At 47.5% G+C, this 21,871-nt stretch overlaps 1 protein-coding gene and 1 long non-coding RNA gene across 3 annotated transcripts in view; one reads left to right on the forward strand and one right to left on the reverse strand.

Annotated features, from left to right (window-relative positions):
- Positions 1-488: 488 nt before the first annotated feature.
- Positions 489-21,871, reverse strand: part of LOC111067592 — a 34,210-nt gene continuing 12,827 nt past the window's right edge. Inside the window, exons 1-3 of one of the 2 annotated variants that reach the window (XR_005967842.1) lie at positions 18,439-18,754; positions 15,739-15,781; positions 489-708 (exon numbers count right to left, since the gene is read on the reverse strand). This is a non-coding gene — a long non-coding RNA (uncharacterized LOC111067592). Of the gene's footprint in view, positions 709-15,738; positions 15,782-18,438; positions 18,755-21,871 lie in introns of those variants that run through there. The other variant, XR_005967843.1, reaches the window with a different exon arrangement.
- On the forward strand, positions 7,410-9,211 carry LOC111067587. The gene has a single exon (XM_022356757.2). The coding sequence runs from the start codon at positions 7,541-7,543 to the stop codon at positions 9,149-9,151; it is 1,611 nt and encodes a 536-aa protein (XP_022212449.2). The 5' UTR covers positions 7,410-7,540; the 3' UTR covers positions 9,152-9,211.

A 21,871-nucleotide genomic window follows, 5' to 3' on the forward strand; every position in this document is an offset into this window, starting at 1 on the left:
ATTGTGTTGCCCCGATACCCAGACGACAGTTTAACCCCGGCAAACAACAAACTTCTGCGGGGTCATTTGACATGGGAACCCAAGCCGAATATACTGTGAAAGATGCTCGGCACGGATAAGCCAGCACCACCAGCAGCAGCAGCAGCAGCACTCGGAGTGTAGTCAGTGGCAAATTTTGTGGCATGTGCCGCCCGCCCGTCCGCCCGCCTCCACTGCTAATCATCGCAAAAGCAATGGTCTCGCAATCTCGTTTCCCGCTGCCCAAATGGGGCCCATCAATTTTACAACTGGAGCCGCAGCTGGGGTCGCGAGAGGTGGCAAGCAGGTAAATCAATCACACGCATTATGCGATGGCTTTGCTTTTGCTTTTGTGTGGAATATATATTCCAGCAGGCGTCTTAGATGGGGTTTGGGGTTTGGGGGGGGGCTGGGTTTATATGGATTTTGGCTTACCATATACTTTTTATGGCCCATATGGTGTGGGTGGTGGGTTGGTGGGTTGGTGGTGTTGCCTCTGATTTTTATGCCCCTCTCCGGGGCCAGTGTTATTACTTGTAAGTGGGCGAATGGAATGGATGCCACACTTGCAGGCAGCCTGCTAGGCAGCCAAGCAGCCAAAATGGAGACGCCATTTTATGAGCAGCTCTTCCTCCTCTTTATTGTACATTTCACGTCATTTGCCTGGGCTTTGTCATTCCGAAAAAGAGTCTGAAAAGAGAGAAAGGGGGAGAGAGAGAGAGAGAGAGGTGAGTGTGAGTGCTTAGGTACATTTATTAGGAGCTGTTCTGGAGAGCTCTTCTTGTTTAGCCCCCGGATGAGATGATGGTAATTGATAGTTGCTTTGTCCCCAGATCTCTTGGCTCTCAGCTATCAGCTCTCCGCTCTCGGATCTGCTGAGAGCTCTGCGGCGGATCTGCTCTGTGCAGCAGGAATAAATGGGTCCAATTCCATATAAATTATTATTATTTCTCTAATCCTTTTCGCAAGCGTTGATTTACTTTACGCGTGGATAAATGTACGAGAAAAGCTTCGCTGAATCAAATTTGTATGTAAAAAAAGATAAAAAAAACAAACCAAACCCTTAACGTTACGTTTATTATTATTTTTATTTCTTTTTTTCATTTTATTTTTATTTTTATTGCTGCTGAAAACATTTAAATTCCATTGTTACGAGTATTGTGACAAATTGAGGCGGCAAACAAAGGGAGAAATTAAAACCAGTTAGAAACCAAAGTGACAGCGAGTGTAATGAATCGACTGGCGGATATCCTGTGCTCCAGCTTTAAGCCTGACACCTGCCTGTAATCCACACACATACATATGTATATAGCCCCGTGCTTTAACGGGTTCAGCGATGTTGGATATCCCCTTGGCCTGACAGCTTCTGTTGCTGTTCTCTGCCGTGTATGCTGCTGCTGCTGCATCCCAACTCCATCTCTTTGGGAACTCAAGTGGGTCGCTCAACTGAAGACTCGACTGCGGCATACCCTGTACGCGGGCGTAGCTCCTCCTGTCCCCTTTATGGCACGTGGAGGGTATCATTTCGCTTTGACTGTTTACTGTTACTTCTGTTATGCTCTCTCTCTCTCCCCCCCCGCCCCACGCTCGCTCTGCGCCTCTGCTCCGGTGTTGTGGCTCTCGACTGCAGTCATGGCTCGTGGATTTGAATAATTGTGCAGCAGCGTGTAACGGTACATGGAATGGCAGATAGCTAGAGAGAGAGAGCGGGAGAGGTAGGCAGAGTGGGAGTGTGTGTGTGTCTGTGTTTTGTTCTCTCATTGTAGTTGTAGTTGTTACGCTTCTCTCTCGCTGCATAAACATTCTTTTTCTCACTTTCCATTGATGCTCTCCCTACCTCCCTCCCACACCCACACCCACACCCACTGTCACTCCACTCCCTCCCACTCCCTCCACTACATGCATGCACCCACTCTCTATATTTCGCTCTCTCTCTCTCTCCCTTCCATCTCTTTTACAGCGCTCAGATGTCAGCTATATTTTGTTATTGTTAAATATGTTTTGTGTTGGCTTACCCTTTGCCGGGGGAGGGGGTATGATGAACAGTTAACAGTTGATGGTGACTATGGTAGAAGAAAGCTCTCAGATCATTCCAGATCATTCAAAATACGGGAATATTAATGATAGATCGCAAAAAGCAAAACTTTTGTGGGAATAATGTTGGTAATTATTATTTATTAATTAATGTTAATTCCCTTCTGATTCATATCAAATAACAAAATCGTTCAACTATCTGCCAGGGTATCAGATGCTGCGCCTTCGAAACGGAACGGCTGCTTTTGGGTTTTATTTTAGTGCGGCTGCTGCTGCTGCTGCTCTTGCAACATTCGTGGGGCAAACAAAACGTTTGTATTTTGTTGCCGGGGATTCGTTGGGTTTGCTCTTGCTGCTGTTGCTGCTGCTGTTGCTTGTTGTTTTTGTTCAAATTAAAAATGATTTAGATGCCAGCAAATTGAGTTCACTTTGGATATAGTTTTGTGTGCGTTGTACTCTGTGTTGTGCCCTTTCCACTGACTCTGCCTCTGCCGCTGACTCTGCCTCTGCCGCTGACTCTGCCTCAGACTCTGCCGCTGCCTCTGCGTGTAATTTAATTGTTTGATATTTGCCTACACACATGCTGATGCACACACACGCACACACACACACTCGTTGCATGACATGCACTAACCGAATGTCCGTCTGTCCCGTCTGTCCGCCCCCCCTCTGTATCGTTGTTTCATTTCAATCAGGCTTTGTCCTGCTGCTCGTTTGTTTGTTCTCAGTGGATGTGAAACCAAAAGGAAAATGCAATTTCATGCTCTGCATCTGCAGCTGCAGCTGTTTGTTTCTTTTCGCTTGCACAATTGTAAGTTTTTCCATATAAATAAATGTATGCATACAATATCCCATATCGCATATTGTTTGCTCTCCAAATGCCAATTCTCCTTGTTGGCATTGCAATTAGACAGAAGGAGAAACATGAGAGCAGGCCAGCAGCAGCAGCAGCAGCAGCATCTAAATTAAGCCCAGAAGAATGCAACAAATATTTTGCTGAGGGACGCAAAAAAAAATATGTGCAACATTTCACTCTGTTTCTCTGGTGAAAGGAAGGCTGGGCCTGGCTTGGCCTGCCTTTAGATGATCTCATAAAAAAAAGTGCAGAGGCGTAAAAAGGGAATTTACGGAATGTTTGTTCCTGCTCCTGTTCCATTCTGAAGAACGGACACAAAGAACTAAACTTAAGCACCCACCCGGAAGTGTCATTTAGGAATGTGCGCCACAAGACAAGTGCCGAGAGAAGAGGTTCACCTATAGAGCAAAAGGGTCAGAGGTCAGAGCACACACAAAATCACTTAAGTCTAGATTTTTTTTTTGTTGCCGGGGGTCCCAGGTGCGAAGGGCTCAACAAATAGTGGATTATTTTCCCAAAAGAAGGGTTTCAAGTGCCGCACATCCTGTGATGGAAAGGCTGTGAAAATATTTATCCACAGCGAACGAAATCGATTGGCAGAACCAATAGAAATATCGCTTGCCGAATCGCTTTTGCGGTTCGGTATGGATGCTCCTCCACTTCACTGGACACTCTCATTTAAAGCCAACTTTTTTTGGGGTCATAAAAAAGATTCTATTCCCATTTCCCCACCTCCCCCAACACACTCTTGCTCGCTCCCCACCCCACCCTTCGCATTGTTCACATCTTTTTTTTGTTTTATGATTCCGTCTGTCCCGTCCATAAAGATTGCTGCCAAGCAATTGAATCCATTGGCCACGAGCCTGTCCTGTTCTGTTCTGTTCTGGCCTGTCCGCCAGTTTCATAATCAAATACATAACTTTATTTATGCTCTAGTCCCCCCTACCGCTACCCTTCCAGCCCTGCCCCCTGCATGTGGCGCTACAAAAAGTTTCCACCAAATTTGCTTACATTGGCGAAACAATAAAATTCCATTGTCTAGGAGCCGAGCGAGCCAAAGGAGAAAAAGGATGCTCCGGGGCTGGCCGGATGCTATTTTGTTAAGTGCGCGAATGTTGGCGCATAAATAAAAATATAATTGAGCCGAAAGCAGCATCACCCTCAGTCCCAGCTCCAGCCCCAGCCCCCTCTCCAGCCCATCCCCACAGCATTCCAGCAGCCGCACCCCCCCGCGGTAGTCCCTCGCCAAAGATCAGATTCCACTGGCCACATGGCCTTGAGGCATGCCGCTCTGCTGCTGACGATGAGGAATGTACATTCCTCCCCACCCCTGCCCACCCCCACCCTCCTTCCACCAATATTGCTATTGATTTTTGGTCCAGTTCAAATAAATTAGCTGCCATTAATTGGAAATGCGGGCAGGCGGCAGGAGATGATAGCGACTGCTGCGACTGCTGCGACTGCGACCCACTCAAGCAGTGCCCCCAACAAATTGGGGTAGCCAAGAAGATTCGTTGCCAAGGCTTAATTGATTGGCCTCGGCCTTCTTGATAGCTCCCTACACTGCCCTCCCTCCCTCACTGCCCCTTAGTTGTCATTGCATTTAATTGCATTGGCAAAAAGAGTTCCCACTGCCCACTTCCCACCCCCCACTGCCACTGCCACTGCCACCTCCTCTGCCACTGCCACTTACACAGAGCCGAACAACTATTATAAAGGTAGAGAAGACAGACTCCTCGTTGGCTTGCACCTGGCAGAACTTTTATCCCATCGAGGCAATTGAATGCTCAACTTGTTGGTGCTGTTGTTGCCCCCGACTGCTGCTGCTGCTGCTGCCGCTGCCGTTGATGTCTCGTATAATTGAATTAAATTAAAATTGCCTGGAAACACACCACCTGCCCCCTGCCGCCTGCCCCCTGCCACACTGCCCCCTGCCACACTGCTCTGCTCTCCTGCTTCACCGCTGAGTTGGCATTATTTTTTTTTATATTTTATTTTATAGAAAGTTCTGTTTGCGCGCTGGCCCATTTAAAATTTTAATTGAATTTATTGCACAAACTGTTTTGCAGTTTTTTGATTTTGTAATTAGTGCACTGTCATGTGGTGCTACATCGGAGGGGCATAGCTAAAGTAAAGTAAAGTGCTGGATGATGAGCTGCGCCCGCCCGCCCGCTTAAGTATGCTTAACAAAATAATTGGATTACAGCAAACACACAACCAATATGTATATATTGGCTATGCAGCCAGTGGGCTGTGGCATGTAGAGGAAACCGAATACACGTGCTATATCCGGACACTTGTACGCTACGAGCATCAGGCAGCAGTGGCAGGCATTTCCTAGGCATATGCAGACATAGAGAGTCACAGAGAGTCACAGAGGCAGAGGCACTTGATAATCGTTATAACTGATTCATTCCACAGATTTATTCCAAAGTGGCTTTGAGTTCAAAGTTCATGTTCAACAGAAGCCCAAGCAACGCATTGGACTTTACCTTGCGACAAAGTGCAGCCTCAATAACGAATGCAACAAGCACCCCACTTCGGCCAGTGAGGAGGCATCAATCACTCTGCACCACACACAGACAGACACACAGACACAAAAATGTCATTGCATACAAATCGCAATTAATTTGGGAGCCAGACCGATGCCCCATCACACTCTGGTGCACCACGGCCCAACCAACCAACCACCAACCGACTGCCGTGTTTGTCTTTCTCCTGTTGCAGCTGCCACTGCCACTGTTGCAGCAAAAATGTAGCAAAAGTCTCCGCCGCCTGTATCCATGGCAGGGGCAGGAGCAGGGGCAGGGGCAGGGGCATGGGCATGGCAGGGTGAGTTGTCTGCCGTGTTTGCTTGCATGTCAAATTCTCATTTCATTGAAATCGGCAAATATTGACTAAGAACTTCGATGCAATCAATGCTGCCGCTGCTGCCAGCGACTTTTGCCAACGACAGCGACGACAAATGGGCGTGGGGCTTGCCGACATAGCTGATGGCGGACAGGCAGAGTGGCAGACTAGAAAGTAGCAGATGAAAGTCCATCAGTCAAGTCAGTCAGTCAGTCCATCAGTCAGTCCAGCAGTCAGTTATTTGCATGGCAATGAAAGTGAAACTCAATCGAGAGATAGGCAGAGAGAGTTCCAGTTCCAGGAATCAAGAGAAGAAAGTGAAAGGCAGCAGCAGCCACAGCAGCAGCAGCATTTAAGCTAAAAAACGAGACTCAAAGCTGAATCTTATCTGCCAGGACAACGACCGAAATGGGAGGGGGCGGGCAGCGGGCAGGCACTCAGTTATTAAAACATTGGCCCACAAATTGCTACGCAACTTTAAGCTCAATAAACTAAACGGCTAAACGGTCCAAGGCACTCAACTCGATGCGAGTGGATGGCGCGGGGAGGATAAGACAGCGCACGGGACAGGACTCTAAGGATGCTGCTGCTTAGACACATCCTTTGAAGCCAAAGCACGGACAGGGAGCAGGCTCCAAAAACACCTGGGGAACGGAGTCGAGTCAAAAAACAATTTTCGCTCATTATCATTTCAACATATTGTATGCCCAAGTGTTTCAAATTGTTCCAAGAGTGCAGAACAGAGCAGGGCAGAGTAGAGCAGAGCAGGGTAGAACAGGGCAGAACAGAACAGAGGAGAACAGGGCAGAACAGGGCAGAGACAAGAGTCGAGAGCGAAAGAGAACAAGGACGAGGTCGCATCCTGATGAAGAAGTTTTCCCTTTACATTGTTGTTGTTGTCCGTCTGTCTGTCCGTCTGCCTGTCTGTCTGCCTGTTAGGAAAAGGTGGTTGGCAAACGGCAAACGGCAAAGCGGAAGATTGTTGTAGGTGCTGCCTGAAATCACTATGCTCATAAATGTGCCATGAATAAATTAACTCGCTGAAAAGCGGCAGAAGTCGAAAGCAGCTCCAAACCAGAAACAAAGCCCCAGCCACCGCCACCGCCACAGAGTGAGACAAAGATATTTAGCAAGTACATAGAGTCAGAGAGAGAGAGAGAGTGTTAGAGCCAAAGAGAGATGTGTGTGTGTGTGTGTGAGGAGGGGCAAGAGAATGCCTTAGATTTCAAGCGAATGATAATAATAATTGAGGCGCTGCGGCCCAAGTACACTGCTTAGATAATAACAGAGTGTAACAGTGTGTGTACCAGTGTGTGTGTGTGCACCAGTGTGTGTGTGTGTACCAGTGTGTGTGTGTGTACCAGTGTGTGTGTGTGTGCACTGAGAGAAAAACAGTCTACTACTCATTCCCCTTGCTCATTAATAATTTTCTGTCCATCTCGTTTGATCTCTGGATCTCTTCTCTCTGTCAGAGCATTCGATTGCTCTGTTATGCAGACTTCTGTCAGATAAAATTTTATTTAAAATATTTCCGACCATTAAGGACATGCACAAACCCTCGCTGATAAAGCGGAACCCTCAATATGTGCATCTGGATTATTCGGACTCATTTTTTTGTAATCCCAAAGCGGGCATTGAATTTTCATTGATTTCGCCCCGAAACAATTTTCGTAACAAACAAAACGTTTGTTGCTCATAACAACATCGTATCTCAGCCACAGAAACAAACAACAACAGGAAGCATTCGGATCGATTGCCTCTGGCGCCTCAGTCTTTGCCAGAATGTCCACACCGATGCGCACCACCCTGCGGCAGGCGTCGACGGCCGCGCGACAGCGGCAGAGCCGCACCCACCGCCTGACGCGGCACACATGCTTCACCATGAAGCGGACTGGCACCTTCCAGGTGCGCAAGTCGCTGGTGGAGTACGTGGACGCGGAGCTGACCGAAATGCAGACGTCGGTGTTCTACCAGCGCATCTTTATACTGGCCAAAAACGGGTGCCTGGAGCCGGAGCCGGAGCCGGAGCCAGAGGTGCCGACGGCCGGCCAGGAGCCGCCCCCCAGCAGTGTGCCGGAGCCCGAGGTGATAACTGTCGAGGTGGAGGCGGCGGCGGCGGCAGAGCCACCAGACGAGAACACGCAGGCCTCCACCACGGAGGGGTCGCAGCCCCAAACGGAGGGCACCTCCGAGGCCGTTACCGATGCTTCGGCGGATGGGCCAACGGTGACTCTGCCCACCCTAGACGCTGCACAGGGAGTGAACGCGGAAGCCGATCCGGAGACGATTACCCACACGTTTCGCTTCACCGACGACTTTGCCCTGCAGCCCACGGCCGGCGATGAGGAGGAGGATGAGGAGGAGGAGGCAGAGCCCGAGTCGGAGCCGGAGCCGGTCAAGGCCAAGGAGTACTTTGAGACGTTTTGCGAGAAGCTGCAGGAGCTGCACAGGAACTGCCTGCAGGAGGCCTTCACCCCGGATCCCGTCTGCGGGCTGTACATCTACATGGGCGACTACGCGCTGCTGATGCTGGAGACCAGCGAGGACATGATGGGCTGCTACTGCCGCCAGCTGCGGGCCTGCAGCGACGAGTTCTGGCTGAGCAATCGCGTCTTCCACATCGAGGATCACATCACGCAGCTGTACACCAAGGAGCTGACCTTCCGTCGCATTCCGGGCGTCTTTCTCAACGAGAAGTTCCCCACCTCCACGCCCACGGATGAGTACCTGATGGGCAAGCAGCACATGATCATCAAGGAGAAGCTGTTCATCATCTGTCGCCTGATAGCGGAGAGTCTGGCGCCGCCAGAGCCCATCCACGATGCCGACCAGCTGCTGAGCCGGAGTCCGAGCATCAGCCAGAGCAGACCCACCTCCGTTCATCGCCTGCGCCTTGAGGAGGAGAAGGAGCAGGAGGAGGAGCTGGAGCAGGAGCAGGAGCAAGAGAAGGGGGAATTGGGGCGGTCCATCAGCGCAGTGGGTTCCCTGAAGTCGAAGAGCTCGCAGCATACAGAGTTCCTGGCGGTGGACGTCTACCGCAAGTTTCTGCCTGAGATCCAGCGCATCGAACTGGTGCTGGCCTCCACGCGCTTCTACTTCACCCTGGCCGAGTTCTCCGATCTGTACGGCAGTGCACCGCAAACGCCCGACGAGGACGGCCTCTTCTGGCCCATCCAGAACAACTACACGCCGCCCAACATCTTCCGTCGCACGCCGTTCGACATCAACCTGACCTTTGCCGACTATGTGGCGGACAAGATGAAAACGGATAGCGATCACCATAGGGCGTCCCAGGAAGACTTCGGGGAAGAGGAGGAAGTACCCCAAGCCAAGCAGCGACCCGCAGAGGAGGATGACGAGGCGCAGGCACCGCCACCGCCAGCAGCTGATTAATCAATCTCGTTCTCTCTCCTCTCTCTCTCTCTCTATCTCTATCTCTATCTCTATCTCTCTCTCTCTATCTCCCCCTCTCTCTCTGTCTGTCTCTCTCTATCTCTCTCTATCTCTCTCCTTCTCTCTCTCTCTATCTCTCTCTCTCTCTCTCTCTCTCTCTCTCTCTCTCTCCTCTCTCTCTCTCTCTCTCTCTGTCTGTCTCTCTCTTACAGTATTCAAAATTATTCAAAAACTAAGAGCGAAATATTTGGACTTTGTTCTCTATCTGCCTCACTTTCTCTCTTTCTCTCTCTCTCTCTGTTTTAATTGATTTTTAAAATTATAAATTTAAGAATTTTCTTTGTTCTTCTGTTGTATATTTTTTTTTTCGCATAAAAATAAATTCTGATTTTCTTTTAATTTTTTGACTTCACTTCAAGGTTAGGCCTGCAGCTAAGCAAATTTGATTCTTAATTTTTCTGTGGTATATTTCCTAACCTTCGGTTAAAATTTGCACCCTTCCACGAGCATGCGTGCCCTTTGCTGATCCTGTTGCCCTGATTTTTCGCCAAGTGTAGCAGCCATCAGCCCATCAGCGCATCAGCCCATCAGACATCGTGTGGAGCGGCAGTTGTCGTTGTTATCTCTGGGACTCTCGCGCGCGCTCTCTTGGCTACAATGTTTTCGGCTTTGTGCACATGACTGCATCCCATTTCATGTGGGGATGGGGTATGGGGCATGGGGCATGGGCAATGGCAGTCTGTTGTATGGGGACAGGTTGTCTTGTTTTGGCTTGCCACTTGAATGGCTCGACTTTGTTAACATAAACATAAATTTGTGTGTGTGTGTGTGTGTGTGTGTGCTCAGCCGCGGAATACTCGTGCGAGTGAGTACGGGTACTTGTACTCCTCTCTTTCTCTCACTCTCTGTCCTCCTTCATGTGTGGAAGGGAATGGGTTTTTGGCTTTTAACATAAACCGCATCAGACGCCAGCTGTCAGCTGTAATACCGTTGGAGCCTCCACTCCAGCTGTCAAAAGGCGTGGCTGCCATTTAAAGTCACTCGACAACAAAAAAAAAGAAAAACACACACACACACACGAAAATAAAAGGAAAAGAAAAGCAGAGGCTTAGTTTGGCGGCAGAGGAAGGAAGGAACCCTTCTTCAAAGGGGCTACCAGAAAGGGTGCCAGATATCTCTGCGGCTGCCCTCGCTGGGCCTAAACAATTAAATTAAATTAAATTAAATGAAATTACTGCAAAAGTAAACACAACACAACACAGCGAGAGGGGAGGATCAAGCGAAAACATGTTTAGAAATTGAGCTGAAAAAGTTAATTAAACTTTGTGGCCTGGCCTCGGGACTGCGGCTGTGGCTGTGGCTGTGGCGATGACTTTGCCTTTGCCTTTGCCTCGTTGGCTGCTTCTGATGTTTCCAGCCAGGACATGCACTGACAAGGACACAATTCAATCAAGCGCCACAGCCGGAGACGTAGAGTGTCAGCGCATAAACAAGGACATTGCACTCCTGGGTGCCACAGCCACTGGCACAGCCACTGCCTGCAGGTTGCTCCTATGTTTGATGCCCCTCAAAAAAAAAACGAGAGGAAAACAGCCAAAACATTTTCCGCTGCAGTTTTCATAAACTGCCAGACAACGGCGGGCAAGGCCAGCCAGGGACAGGCCAGGGACAGGCCAGGGACAGGCCAGGGACAGGCCGGGACAGGCTGGGACAGGCCAGAGCCCGAGCCAGGCGAGACAATGACGATAAGCCGCTGCTGCAGTGCAGCTTCTGCCCTGCCCTTTGGCACGCTCCACTCTGCAGCAGTCTCCACCAACTCAACTCTCTGGTGTGGACACGAATGCGGCGGCCCTGGACTCGTAGTACAAGAATTGTTGTTTCTGTTTCTGTTTCGGTTTCGGTTACCGTGTGGCCGATCCGCCCGGCCCCACAACTTGAGGCGCAAACTCATAAATTACACGACAGAGCCCCCCCCCCCCCCTTCAGCCCCCTTTCCACTCAACCACAAAAAACGAGTCTAAAAAGAGTCTAAAATGACTTTTGGCTGCTGTGGTACTTCGCATGTAGCACTTTTGCTGCTTCCTGGTGCTGCTTCTGCTGCTTTTGCCGCTGCTCTGTTGTGGCTGGCGCTGCCTCCATCAAAAGTGAAACTGTTTGCTGCAGTCACTTTAGGGGCGTTTTGGGCGTGGCCTTAGAACTGCTCTGAGGCGCCAAAGAGCAAGGATAATTTGAGCCAAACTCAATTTGCTATACCCTGACAAAAAAGTGCAAAGAAAATGACGAAATCTCTATGCCTTTTGGGGTCTCGCCCGCTTTAAAGGTTGTCTGGCAGAAAATTTAAGGCATACATTTGTGGAGGGAAAAGTCTTTGGGGCAGACCCATTCTAAAGGCTAAAACTAAAACTATAGAAAATAATACTCAGAGTATGCCCCAAAGTCTTTCCCCAGCATAGTATACACATCATTGGATCGTAAGCCATTCAATAAACCCTTTCAGGAGGCAGCTGCCCGGATTAAAAGTTGAGCAAAACCTACAAAATGTTAATCTGTGATACGAGTTTCCAATGAAGTTTGCTTTGTCTATGTGGGGCGATAGGGCACTGAAAACTTCGGCCATTCCTTCCCGCTCGCGTTTGTCGGTAAACAGATAAAGACAAAGTGAGAGAAACGAGAGATAGACAAAGAGAGAGAGAGAGAGAGAGAGTGGGAGAGAAGTGAAGTGAAAGAAAGTGAGCAAAGAGTGAGCAAACAGGAGCAACTGTAGCAACTGTAGCAACTAAAATATATATTATGTGCAATGTAGACAAAAACGAAAACAATTTTGCGGCGCGATAAACGAATTTCCAGACTTTTGTTTTTGCCTGCCTGCCTGCCACCCCCCCCAAAATTGCAGCAGCAGCTTAGTAGAATGGATTTTTTTTTGGCAGCAAGAAGGCAAGTCAAGGATAACATAGCTACATTCTACAGATTTGCAGGCAAACAGCAGAGAGGCTGTCCCGGACCCAGACCCAGACTCGGTCTCTGACTCTGGCATGGCGTGGCGTGGCGTGGCATGGCATGGCATGGCCTAAAGCGGAATTGTAGCCAAGACAGGGTGGCAGTGGAACGGGGAGCGGAGTGCATCTGACACGAGTTTAGATTGCATTTCTCTCGCCCCCCGCACCACCACCAAAACTCTCGACAACATTTGCGAACATTTCGAAAGCCTCTTCTGCAATGGAGAGCAGCAAAACGGAATCCCCTAAACGAGTTGAGAATTTCAGAGAGAGATAAAATCTCGAGAGAGAGAGACAGAAAAAGAGAGAGAGAGAGCTGGGATACGGCTGGATAAGATCTGCCAGGAGTGGAGCTGCAATTAGTCAAATGAGCAGTGGATGGACCCATATATCACATGGGATAACACACACACACACACACACCTACACACAATCAACTTCTGACATAAACGAATATATACGATTATACGCGTACGTGGGAGATGTAGGGCCCCCAAGGCGGCGGCGGCGGCAGCAGAAAAAACTTTGCCATAATTTTTGCCAAAATATATATATATTGACTGGGGGCACCCAGAAATCGCGTGGGCCTCTGCCTGGCCTCGTTCATGCGGCCCACATTCATCATACGCCTAGTGCGCCGAAAGAGCTCTTTAAATCAAATTAAATGCTGCCCAAGTTTATTTCCCAAAACAAATTCCCTTTGCCATGTGGCTTCGCCTTTGCCAATCTGTGTGACATGGTGGCCCCGAACAAAACAAAAAAAAACTTTGCCCATAAAAATGCTCAAAATGTCCTTAAGCCGCAGGACGCGTCTATAAATCCAGTGGAAAAAATATGAAAGAAATTAAAAATAATATGGCACATAAAACCGCAGCGCAGCGCGCGCACAGCCGGGATGGGTGGGATGGGAGGTAAGTAGTGCGTGAGGGGCGGGTCGGTGCGGCGCGGTGCGGTGCGGCGCGGGTTTGGTTGTGGGAAATTAAGCGTGAAAAAAATCAGTGAAAATGCCTGGAAAATAGAGCGTAACATATCCGCAGCGACTGACTGACGTGACGGCTGAAGGACCTGGCTACTGGCTGACAGGCTCTGTCTGGCCTTGGCTGTGCAGACCGGATTTGCCACCCCCTTCCCCTGCCCACCACCCTAGCATCACGGGCAGAGGATTTTCCATTTCCATTTCCACTCTGATGTCGAGCGGAGGTTTTAATTCGGCCATTAAGGGTATCTCCGTTGCGATTGTGTGTGTGTATGTGTGTGTGTATGTGTGTGTGTGTGTGTCTGTGTGTGTTACATGTGCATAACTTGTATGTCCTTCCAGCCCCTTGCTCCACCCCCACTGTGTGTGATTCCCTCTTTTGTTTATCTTGAATTTGTCTGTCGCCATTTTATTTTTTACACTTTTTCCACCACCACCACCCCCCCGCCCCTGCCAGCACCCTCATATTTATTATCATGTCGGTTTTCGGTTCTCGTTTCCGTTTCCGCTGTCGCTTTCCTGCTCTAATGAAATCCTCTCCTCCGAGTGTCCCTTTCCTTTTTATTATTTTGTTGGATTTTCGGAATGGAAAATGTTTATTATGTGATTATGCTCGGAGTTTAGCGCCCGTAGCGCCCTGACTCTGGTTCTGGTTCTAGCCCAGAAATTTCCTCCACAGTTCCACATTTTCACATCCATTTCCCGGCATTCTGAATGCTCCGCTTGTGACTGTTGACCGGCGGCGGCGGATTTGGCCTTTTGCCTGAATTTGTTGGTTGTCTTTTCCCGGGCTATTCCTTCTCTCTGCTCTCTTGTTGTTGTTGTTGTCGTTTTCCTTTCGTTCTTTAAAGCTTTGTCATCCCAAATGGAGGGAGAGGTATAATATTCTGTCGTCCCTGACTGGGCGGCAAAACTGCGTGGGCCAGTGGATGGGGATGTGGATGTTGCCGTTTCAAATTACATTGTTACAAGTGTTTTGCTGTGCCCGGTGCCTGTTACCCGGTACCCGGTCCTGTCATCTTTTTTTTTTTAAAGCAACTCAACTGCAGCCAGGATGATTTATTTGTAAGTGGGAGGGAGAACAGAGAAGAGCTCAAGCCGCCTGCCGCCTGTCTTGTTAATCCTAATGCTAAAGTTCGTCGAGTCGCGGCAGATATCAGGTTCGAGGTCCCCATAATTGGATGGACTTTCCGAGAAGACGCCCCGATGGGCAGGCAGGCAGGCAGGCAGGCAGGCAGGGGGCCACAGCCACTCATTAGGTCTCGTAGTGGAAGAAAGGGCTGCGTCTTATGCGAGCGATTCCCACTTGAATGCCGAGTTCATTGGTTCTCAAGCACTTTCATAAATATTTTTAGCACTAAAAATGCTGTCAAAAACACTTCAAGTGCGGGATTTAATTACGAGTATATATATACAACGACTATTTGTGTATAAATCCTTGTATAAAGGGAGATTTTGCAGGGGTGGGAGGGGGGTATGTGTGTGGCAAAGTGCTTAGAGAAAGTAGAGAGTGTTGGGAGCGTAAAGCTGGAAGCTTGTGCTAGGCAAACACACATCATAGTGGCGAACATTTGGCAAAGTAAACATCAAAAGGAAAATCATTAAAAAGCATTTCCAAGTCAAGCACACAGCAGGGGGGTGGGGTGGGGTGGGGTTTATGGGTTGGATGCTGAGTGGGGGTAAGTGGCGTGGCGTGGCGCAGGGTGAAGCGTTGTGTTTACTTCCTCCTGCTGCAAGTTTCTTACGACTACCTCCCTGTGTGTGCGCCTCTCAAATGCTCTGTAATTAACTGATCTGTCACATAAGTCGCATTAACACAATGTTATAAATGTTCCTGCAGCTGCTTCCTTGTGTCTGCCACACCCATCTGCACGCCACGCCTGTAGCTCACCCTTTGTGAGAGTCGTCCCCCCCTCGCCATTTTGGTGGCAGGCAGTGCATGTCAGGCACATTAAGTATACGCCACATGCGACACATTTACATAGATTTGCAATGTTCGTGGCATACAAATTTGTGGCAAGCTTATTAATTCAACCACGTGACTCGCGCCCCCATACCGCTCTAGTCCTCTGCTACCCTCTGTACCTTTCTGGTTCTCTTTCTGGTTTATTGCTAAAGTTCTTTTGTGCTTCGAAAGTTTGTCCTGCCTGAACTTGGCTCAAAGCTAGATTAATTAAAGCCAAGCCAAGGATTCTGTTTCAGTGTCTGCTGCTGGCTGCTGATTCTGTTAAAGCCTTTCACTCCTTTTTGCCGGTTAATTAAATTGCGCTGGCTGTGTGCAACCGTAAATTGAGTTAATTTGCACACAAATCCAATGCTGCATCAAAGCCGCAAATTATCTTCAATATTTTTCTGTGCTGTGCCACATTCCTTTATGTAGCTTTTTTTTTTCCGCCCGTATTTGCGGCATGTAATGCCACTTGCTTGCTGGCGAAATTGAGCCGGCAGAAATGTTGGCAGCAACAACAAAAAAATAGCGAAAATCTGGTTGGCTTTTTGATTTAATGCTACGGCGACGACCGTGACAAACGATATGGAAACCGGTATGCAGACCGGATCAGTGAAAACAGTGAACAAAAAAAACAGTAACGAAATGTACGAAGAGGTGTACATACCCTTTCCAGATACTGTGTTCATTCCTGTGGCAGGGTTTTTTATCTGAAAATTTAAAGAGAAAAATATTGAAATTTGAGATAATTAATGTTTGTATTTGTTTGTATCAGCAGAAACAATAGAGATATAGAAATACTACATATGGGCAGTTCCTATCTGGCGTTACGTTACATTCGTACGACAAAATGTTGAAAAAAATAGTCAAAAAGCTGAAATTTGGAAAAAAGATTATCCTCGTTGAATATAATTTGGTTAGACCTACATTCTACCTACCTAATAATCGAACGTACGGTTTTGAAGATATAAGCCAAAGTATGACCTAAAAGTGCGTTACATAAAACAGAAGTGGTTTTCGAGGTTGGCGTACAAAATGGCAAAACTCTGCGAATTGGATAGGGCTATCTGTATAAAATTTTTTGTGCTAATAAATGAAGTATTGAGAGTTAATTTTCAAACTTATTAAATGTAAAAACTTTTCCTGTTTTTTTGTTAAAAATCCGCGGAGGCATCTGGCGAACGTTACTGGCGTTACGTTACCAAATTCCGCGATTATAAAAGCCTAAAAATATACTGTTAGCCAAGGTCCGACCAACGTTCTGATAATGGTTTTAGGTAGTTTAATATATTAGAAAGACTTTAAGGGGAAACTTTTATCAAGAATCATCTTCTTCCTAGGAGATAATAGTAAAAGAAAATATGTCTATAAAAATACCAGAAAATACCAAAAACGTGAACTTTTGCTTATTTTCATAGGTTTTAGGATGAAAGTTAATGAAATTATATGTGAATAAAGTAAATTAGTTACCTTTCAATAAATATAGAAAAAAATATCCGGAAAAAATTATATAGAAATCGGTTTTTATTGACTTTTTATGATTTTTGGCCTGGTGGACCTTTTGGCGGAACTGCCCATATATGGTGGAGTTATACAATCTTGGATGTGCATATATTCTACCTGCCACACAATAAAAAAGCATCTCAGGGCTGTACATATGGGAATCCTCTGCTTTGTAGCAGCCAAAATGCATGGCAAATCTCTCATAATAATCGAAATACCCTCAAGCAGAAGTTCCTCCATTTGATTTCAGATTAATGATTGCACTTTTACCACCACCCCCCCCAGTAGTTAATAGGGTACTCAATAGGGGAATGGGCGCAAGAGCATAATGTTGCAGTCGCGCGTTAATAAGCGAAATGGCATCCGATAACGGCTTAAAAAATGCCTGAAATAAAATCGCTACGACCTTAACCTTTAACCCCCCGACTACTGGCATTTGGGATTGGCGATTTGGGTTTGGGGGATTGGCGTTTTGTGGTTTTGTGGTTATGCCCCATTATAAATTCTGTGATTGTTTGAATGGTGAAATAAAACCAGAACACGCACACAATTATCACCACAAAATATTGATTATTAAGCGCATTTCAAATGCCGTTTAAGCGACGCCTTCTCCTTCCCACACTTCCTGCCACTTATGGGACACATCTGCAAAGAGAGAGAGAGAGAGAGAGAGAGAGAATGCTGCCACGTTGTAGTTTTTGTATTGAGCGGCGTTGGGGGTTGGCTCCTCCTCCATCTTCCTTCCCTTGGACGCTTCATTTGTGTTTAGCAAATTTTTTGCTCTGCTGCTTTGCATAACAAAAGTGACAATCTATGTCTTTGTCTCTCCATTGCCATCTCTCTCTCACTCTATCTCTCTGTGTGTCTCTTTCTGCACTTGCTTAGAATGCAGAGCGCCATTTGCGGCTGCTAATGAAGTAATTTCCAGGCATATCACGCATAATCCAAAGCACGTGAGCTACTTACAATGTAATTCGTTGTCTATTTGTCTGATATTGAAAAACGTTGCCCCGTTGTGGCACAGCCACAGACAGGATGGTTACGGTGCACGTTTAGGGCGGATTGGGTGGTGTCTGGGGGAGGGTTAAGCCACGCCCTCAATCATTCCACCACGCAACATGAATGCCATGCCACAGAATGCTGCATACACGCAGCAATCTAAGCCAAGCCAAGTCAGGGTCGGGTGGGGTTGGCTCTGACTGTTCAAGTGCAATTCATTGTGATTATTACGTGCCATGGCATTGAAAATGCTTACTTCCACACATTGATTATCCATCGATGATCCCCCTGCCCCCCCATCGATGCCAGGCACAGAGTTCTGTGGTGGCTGCCTGCCATTCTTGTGCTATTAATTGCTAACAGCATATTTCAATATGTGATGCCATAAGCCATGCCCCCTGGCACACAGTTTGACCATTAGGCAGGAGAGGGCGGGGCAGGGACAGGGCAGGGATAGGGCAGGGACAGGCAGGGCAGTGCAGGGCTGAACAGGGCAGGGCAGCCAAACAGCTTAATAACTTAATGCCCGGAAAAGTTTCACACCCGCAGCGAGAAAGTACAAAAGATAGCTATACGGACGGGGGTAGGTGGCGTATATGGATATCCACCTCACACCCCACCAATAAGTAGCGATTACAATCTCAATTACTTCGACCTTCTGCGGCTGCCACGCCCTCACCAGCACATACACACACACACATACAGACAGACAGACAGACAGACAGACACTAATAAACAGCAGGCCACATTGATGGGCAAATTAACTTGAATGGATCCCTGTGCCCTGCCCTGCTCGCGGCATTGGGATTGTGGGTCTAATCTCTGGGGCCGAACCTACTCTAATTATACGCCAAATAAAACTCACTTCGCAGAGCAACTTGTTTCCGCTTGGGGTTCAATATTTATTGACTCGAAATGAGTAGCAGAAGCAGCCTTGACTTGAGCTTTGTTTTTGCCTAGTTTTGGGACATGCTCATGGACTTAGCTGTAAGGTAAAGGGAAAGCGCTCTCTCTTGTGTGTGCCCGCCAACTAATTGGGTTTTAGTTGCATTCGAAACTTTGGTGTCTAAAGTTAAACATTGCTTTGGGATTTGTACATTTTCGTTGTTGTTATAAATAGTTATTAATGAACAGACAGACAGACAATCGCTTAGCTTTTAGCCCGAACAAGTAGAAAGGGTTTTTGTTGCTGGTCTTATTTCTGCTTTGAAATCTCCGTTCGCGGACGCGGCACAATCCATTTTTGCACAAATAAAATGCAACATGACAGAAATATTGCCATAATTATATTTGAAACTAATTTCCGTAATGAAAACATTCTGAAGTGAAGCGTTTGAAGGTCTGCGCGGAATTAAAGTAAGGCAAATCTTTTTAAATTGAATCCCGCACAGAAATTAGTTACAGATTATCGTAAAATTATAGCGACTAAAATGAATGATGGGGAATGATTTTGTGTGCAAATAGTATTTCTTTCACACAAGTTTCCTCATCGATGCTATCGTTTCCACATCCAACTAAATTCCCATTTAAATTTTTGAGCATTTTGCTACCCATTTGGGGGAATCCTTTCCTCCATCCTGATAAGCTTATCAACTGTGTGACAAAATGAACATAAATCAATGGCTGCTTACGCCAGACACAGACCCAGACCCGAGGCAAGCTGATTACGTATACGCCGCGAGTGACGCACTTACATTATATTGCTCTTAAGCTCTTCGCTCTCTTTTTTTTCTTGATCCTCTGCTCTTTTTGCGCTCTTTTGGCTGCATTCTTTAGTGTTATTTTTTGCAGGCTGCCACAGCAGCAGCAGCAGCAGTAGCAGCAGCAAGAACAACGCAAAATATGAGCATAAAAAAAAAATGCTTCAGGGTTAAGTTATCTGCGTTGTCTGCTGAAGCGTGCCACATGGCGTATGCGCAATTTACGAGAAGTGCCCGGAACGGCGTGCACACAGAACTATGTGTTTATTGGGTCCTCCTCCATGCAGCGGAGTGAGCGGGGTAGAGAGGGTGTGGTGAGCATAAAAGTTGTGTGATAATAACGAGAGAGCTAATGCCGGCACTCAAAACACTTTCGCCCAACAGTTTTACAGCCTTATGCTTGCCTCATAAACTGGACCTGCTGCATAAGCTGTGCGGCGGCATGCATGAGGCTGGCTGGCTATGAGATTTCTACATGCAACTTAATTTCTGGCAAGAGTTACTCGCACATCAGCAGCAGCCAGCCAGCAGCCAGCAGCCAGCAACTGCAGTGGCTAAAAATTGCTCTCTGCATAAAGCACTGAAGTGTGCGTGTGTCCTTAAATTTTCCACTCTGGGGACCACAGCACGGGCGAAGGCACTGCCACTGCCACTGGCACTTCTTCTATATGACCCTCAGAGCCGACTTGTCAACATTGTGTATGTGGGCTGCTCTCTGTAGTGCAGAGCAAGGGGCGGCGGGTATGGCTCTATTAACTATGGTGACATCAGAAATGTTTTGCGTCTTGCAGTGCATTTCGCTGGGATGCATATGCATGGCAAGTAGCTTTTCCATGCCACAAAAGTGCATTCAATCTTCGTGTGGCAGTTGGTTCTTTTCCTGGTATTTGATATTGAAATATCCCACAGCACAGAATGGGTTCAGTGAGTGAGTGAGTGAGGCCTCACTCTCCACCACCCACCCCCACTTCAGTCCCAATTTGTCGTAGTGGAAGTCTGTCCGGAAAATCTGTGCAATGTGTGCCCCACATTTGTCTTTCATTTTCATTTTCATTGTTGATTGTGCATTGTGAACTGTGCACTGTGCATTGTGCCCCCCCCGTTCTGTGTACTGCTGTGCTGTGCTTTGTTTTGAATTTTTATTTGACATTTAATGGCATTTGTGGCATATTTCGTGCTCTGTCGCTGTTGCTTTTCACAATTTATTGCATTTCATATGATCCATTCATGCCTCCTCCTCTCCCTGTCTCTCTCCCTGTCCCTCTTCCAGCTGACCAGAGTAATCTTTGCCGCTTTTGGAAGGCGCGCGACTTTTGACGCTTAATGGTTCGCTTCAGCGTTGCATGCAACAGTTGCGGCTTTTGTGTGTGTATGAAATGCTTGTAATTTAAGTGCACTCTGCCTTGAACTTGTCCGTTGAAGGGGAAAGGGGGGAAAAAAAGCGAGAGCGGAGGTCAAGGAAAAGCGCATTAAAAGCGCATTTTTAATTAAAATGAAAGCAATGCTGAGGGCTTTAGGGAAATGTGAGCGCGAGAGCTGCCTGCCATATCTGCTGTCTGTGGCTCTTGGTTTCCTTTACAGATGCACGAGACGCGAGACGTAATAAAGATTTAAGCTGCTGACCGCAGAAAATTAATTAAAATTATTTAAACATTTCCCCCAGAGGCACAGAAAGAGAGAGAGAGGCTGAGAGAGAGAGAGAGCTGCAGCAGGACATGGATCAGGCGATTCATAAAGCAGAAAGAAACATGACCAAAGTCTTTCGAATGATGATGGCTGATGGCTGTGGGGCATATATACATAATGCATTTCCACACGCAAAATGTTGCTGCTATTTGAATTGTGCAAATCGGAGTTGTACGTGCCTCCAGAGAGCGGGATAGCAATGCACTTGGAACAGGAATCGTGGCAAATGTTTAGCCAAGCGGCTGCCCATACATTCCCCCCAGCCACCCGCAAGCATCAGCCATGCCCCATGCCAATGTGTGCTCTTCCATGTGTGTGTGTGTGTGTGTTTGTGGTTCTTTGAGCCAACATTTGGGTATCCCTGTTTGACTTTGGCTCCACGCAGTCGCACACACACACACACACATTTCGCTTACATTTTCGCTTTATTTACTTGCATAGAATTCAGTTTCAGTTTTTTTCGCGCTGCATACTTTGAGGCATTCACTTGAGAGTGTGCGTGTGTGCTTGTGTGTGTGTGTTCTGCTGGCAAACGTTTTGCCCCGCCTGGCTGACTGCCACTTTGACCCATTTGGCAGGGGCCAAAGCCAAGCCAAGCAGCGAGCCAGTCGCTCGAATCACAACGAAAATGCCACACGGCATTTGACTTGCCTTCCATTCGACTCGACATCCATTTGCATGGACCGAAACGGCGAGTCGTAAACGAATTGAAAGTTTCGCCCAGCCCAAGCACAGTTACCCCCAGCAGTTTTCCACCCAGCCAAACGTAAGACAGATACGTTAGCATACTGCCGACAGTCAGTGTTTGGCCAGTGTGTGATTATATTGTGAGGGCCACCCCAAAATTTATAGGCTTTCGATAGTTTATTGAGTGGCTTGTAATAAACATTTTCTGGTTTGGCCTCTGGAACA

Source organism: Drosophila obscura, unplaced genomic scaffold (assembly GCF_018151105.1).
Source record: "Drosophila obscura isolate BZ-5 IFL unplaced genomic scaffold, ASM1815110v1 contig_1, whole genome shotgun sequence".
In the NCBI taxonomy this organism is placed as follows: domain Eukaryota; kingdom Metazoa; phylum Arthropoda; class Insecta; order Diptera; family Drosophilidae; genus Drosophila; species Drosophila obscura.